The 3,726-nt window shown below is 42.9% G+C and overlaps 1 protein-coding gene across 1 annotated transcript; it reads left to right on the forward strand.

The window, feature by feature from the left end:
• The first annotated feature begins 1,109 nt into the window (after positions 1-1,109).
• On the forward strand, positions 1,110-3,382 carry LOC108802312 (zinc finger protein 239-like). The gene is made up of 2 exons (XM_018574180.1): positions 1,110-1,218; positions 2,290-3,382. Exons 1-2 carry the CDS (start codon positions 1,110-1,112, stop codon positions 3,333-3,335), a joined length of 1,155 nt encoding a protein of 384 aa, XP_018429682.1. The 3' UTR covers positions 3,336-3,382.
• The last annotated feature ends 344 nt before the right edge of the window (positions 3,383-3,726 follow it).

Below are 3,726 nucleotides of genomic sequence, written 5' to 3' on the forward strand. Positions count from 1 at the left end.
TTCTCCTTAGGGTAAAGGGAGGACACAAACTAGCGTCCTCCCATTACCCTAAGCTCAGTATACCGCGAGCTACAGCTCGCGGTATACTGAGACTCCGCAGCGGATCACGACATCGATGTCGAGATCCGCCCAGCTGCGTGAGTGACAGCTGGCTCTGCCTATCTAGAGGCAGAACCAGCTGTACTAGCCCCCTCCCCCGTCCGATCCGCCAGTCAGCGCTGGCGGATCGGAGCGGGGAAGGGAGAATCCAGCCCCTCCCCTGTCACGGCAGATCGGGAGGTGAGCGAACGCCGTTATATGTTCGCTCACCTCCCGATCTACTGAGCCGACCTGTGACAGTCTCATTGTCACAGGTCGGCTAGAACCTTGAGGTGAGTGAAAAGCACTCACCTCATAGTTCTCCTTTAACTGTACTACTAACTAGGAAGCAGAATCTTCAAATGGATTGAGTAAATTTACAGATAATACATCTTAATATTCCATGATAAGCTTATTTACAATAAGTTCATTATTTTTGCATATATCTAAAGAACATTGTCAAAAGACTATGGTTTTACTTTAAAGGTCATTTCAATACAAATTTAATGTAAGGAATCTCAAGTAGAAAGTTTCAGCACTGGGTCACCTCCCACAAGTTTCAACAACAGTGACCCTCCATAAAGCTGCTGTTCAAAATGCATGACTTTGAAATATAGTGATTCTCATTAAAAGATTTTCTTTCTGAGACTTTCTGTCTCTCCTGCCATATTCTTTTTTTTAATGAAAACTGACTGCCATGTAAAGTGTCCAATCCTGGCATCTATATGCCAGGAGTAAGACCTCCACATTAAAAAAAGAATCTAGCCACACACCTGTTATGCTGAAAAACTCCTTTATTTCAGACTTGCACAGCTTGGCTCAGTCCCACCCTTGGTCTACTCCACTTACGCATTTTGCCCTATCCTGGGCTTGGCTGTAGGACTAAACCCTGGATAGGGCGAAACAAGTTAGATGGGTGGACTAAGGGTGGGATTAAGCCGAGCTGTGAAAGTCTGAATAAAGGAGTTTTTTAGCATGACAAGCAGTGTGCCGCTCGATTCTTTTAACTGTGGAGGTGTGTACATTAGAGCATGGACGAGCTCAGCCAGCAGGCACCTGTTTTTCTTCCCTGCTATGTGGCTGTGAAGGAGCAGTGTTGCAATATGTTGAATCTGTATGCCAGGAGTAAGAGCCAGGCAAGTAACTTCACTGCACATGAGCAGTACATGCCATTTGGTTTTACGGCTGATTCCTCACACATTTTAACCTCTTGCCGTCCGCCCGTAGTAGAAAAACGGACGGACGGCACTGCTGCAGTGGCGGGTTGCCGTCGCCAGACGGCATTTTTTTTCTGCTCGCGCGCGCCCCCTAGCGGGCACGCACGGGCAAAAAAGACCCGTCCAATGGGAACACCCGGTACCGGGTGTTTCACATATAGGCGATCAGCGAATTTTTTACTCAGAACCCCAATTAACCACATGGCACATATCCATGGGATTCCCGAATGTTCTGTTTAGTTGCATGCAGTGGCCATTTATCTTCTTCCTTCAACCTTAGCATATGACTGTCAGTGACAGCTCCAGGTTTCAACAATCTGCTTGGGTGTACATTTATTCTTCTAAACTTGTGATTACAATATGTAGCGCTAAATATTAGCACACTCTAATACACATACAACCAGAGACTAGGTTTCTGCATGTTGCAATAAGAATTCTGTTTTGCCGTAGAGCTGAAGTCCAGGCACAAGAGCTTTCATTTAAATATATTACTTAATAGCCACAAGGGATATAAATCCACTCTGTGTGAACTAAATGCCTTTGCAAACACTTGATGTTAACTTTGTTATGGTAGCGGTGACATCATCACTTTGCTGCACAAAGCCCATAGGAGACAGAACAGTAGTGACCAGCCTTTATCATAGGAAACTCCTACGCAAATTGTATGAGTTGTTTCATGCTGGATTACGCCACATATCTGTACAAAATACATAAAGGACACCAGGAGTCAGATAAGAATGCACTAAAAGCAAACAAATACTGTATTTGGACAGTATTGCAAATAAATACTGTATTTGGACAGTATTTGTTTGCTTTTAGGCTCTATTACTTTGCATTCTAATAGAAATGCGTTTTTATGTAACTTACACACACAGACATTTTCTGGTTTTCCCAGAATCACCCATTTTAATAATTTCTCAAGTCATAATGTTCTGCTGTTTAGAGTAATATGTTGGCAGTATAATCTACCCACCTGTTCTAATTTTTTTCATAGATGATGACTGTCTGAGAGCACCACAGCCAGTAGCAAATTTAAACAATGACAAAGTGTCTTCTCCTACCCTGAGTAAAAGTAAATCCCAGAAAGTGATAAAGAAGAAAGAACAACATAAGGAGGAAAACAAAAATGATCAGAACCGCTGTTATGATAGGCGGCGGAGCCTCCGTCAGTCCACTTTGGATTACAAGTGTCATCAAACTGTCAAAAACTCACTGGAGGTATCAAAGGTCACTGTCCACTATGAATCCAACAAGCCTCAAAAGAAGTGTATCTGCTCTGAATGTGGACGTAGCTTCATATCGATGTCTCATCTGATTATTCATCAAAGATCACACACTGGGGAAAAACCATACGAATGTGAAAACTGTGGAAAGTGCTTTGCTAGGAAGTCTTCTCTGGTGATCCATGAGCGGATCCACAGTGGCGAAAGGCCATACACATGTACACATTGTGGAAAGAGTTTTACCAGTAGTGCTACTCTGTCCACACACATCCGAATACATACAGGAGAGAGACCATACGTCTGTTGGGAATGTGGTAAGAGCTTTACTAGTAACTCCTCCCTCTTCATACATAACCGCACCCACACCGGGGAGAAGCCATATATATGTGTGGAATGTGGGAAGACCTTCTCATGTACGTCAGCTTTGGTCATACACAAGAGGTCTCACACCGGAGAGAAGCCATTTACCTGTGAGGAGTGTGGCAAGAGCTTCGCTGATAACTCCCGACTGGTCAAGCACCGGATGGCTCACACAGGGAACTGGGCATATATATGCAGTGACTGTGGGAAAGGCTTTACCTGTATCTCTAATCTGAATGTCCACCAGAGATCACATACTGGAGAGCGCCCATATGCTTGTACTAAGTGTGATAAAAGATTTGCCTACAACCGGGATCTGGTGCGACACCAAACCACTCACACTGGAGAGAGACCATATGCTTGTTCTGAGTGTGGGAAGAGGTTCACCCGCAAATCCCATCTTACCACACACCTGAAGATCCACTCCAGAGTAAAACTAGTCATATCATCCGAATAAAACTGTTTATATATATCTTGTATATAGAAAATGGACAGAATACTATTGCATACAGTGTAGTTAGGCAGGGCTGGACAAGAAATGCACCGACTTGGACTGACTGGCTTCTAAGTTCAGTCTGAATTTGTCCATTCCTAATATAATGCACATCTAAGTAGCACTTTCTAGACAAGACACTTTTTTGGATTTTAATTTTTGTAGTTTGATTTTTCTATTTAAGCATAGTAAGACTTTCTCTTTACAGTCCTTATAGTAATATTTATGACGGTAATGTAAAATGTTCCATTTTTATTTTTAAATATTATCAAGCCATTTGTGTTGTACCTCATATTCCAAGCAGTTCTGTTTCTGGCCAGATAAAAGTTGTCTCTAAGGGTATTCTCACAAGAAG

This window comes from Nanorana parkeri, unplaced genomic scaffold, assembly GCF_000935625.1.
Source record: "Nanorana parkeri isolate BGI_ZX_2015 unplaced genomic scaffold, ASM93562v1 scaffold2788, whole genome shotgun sequence".
In the NCBI taxonomy this organism is placed as follows: domain Eukaryota; kingdom Metazoa; phylum Chordata; class Amphibia; order Anura; family Dicroglossidae; genus Nanorana; species Nanorana parkeri.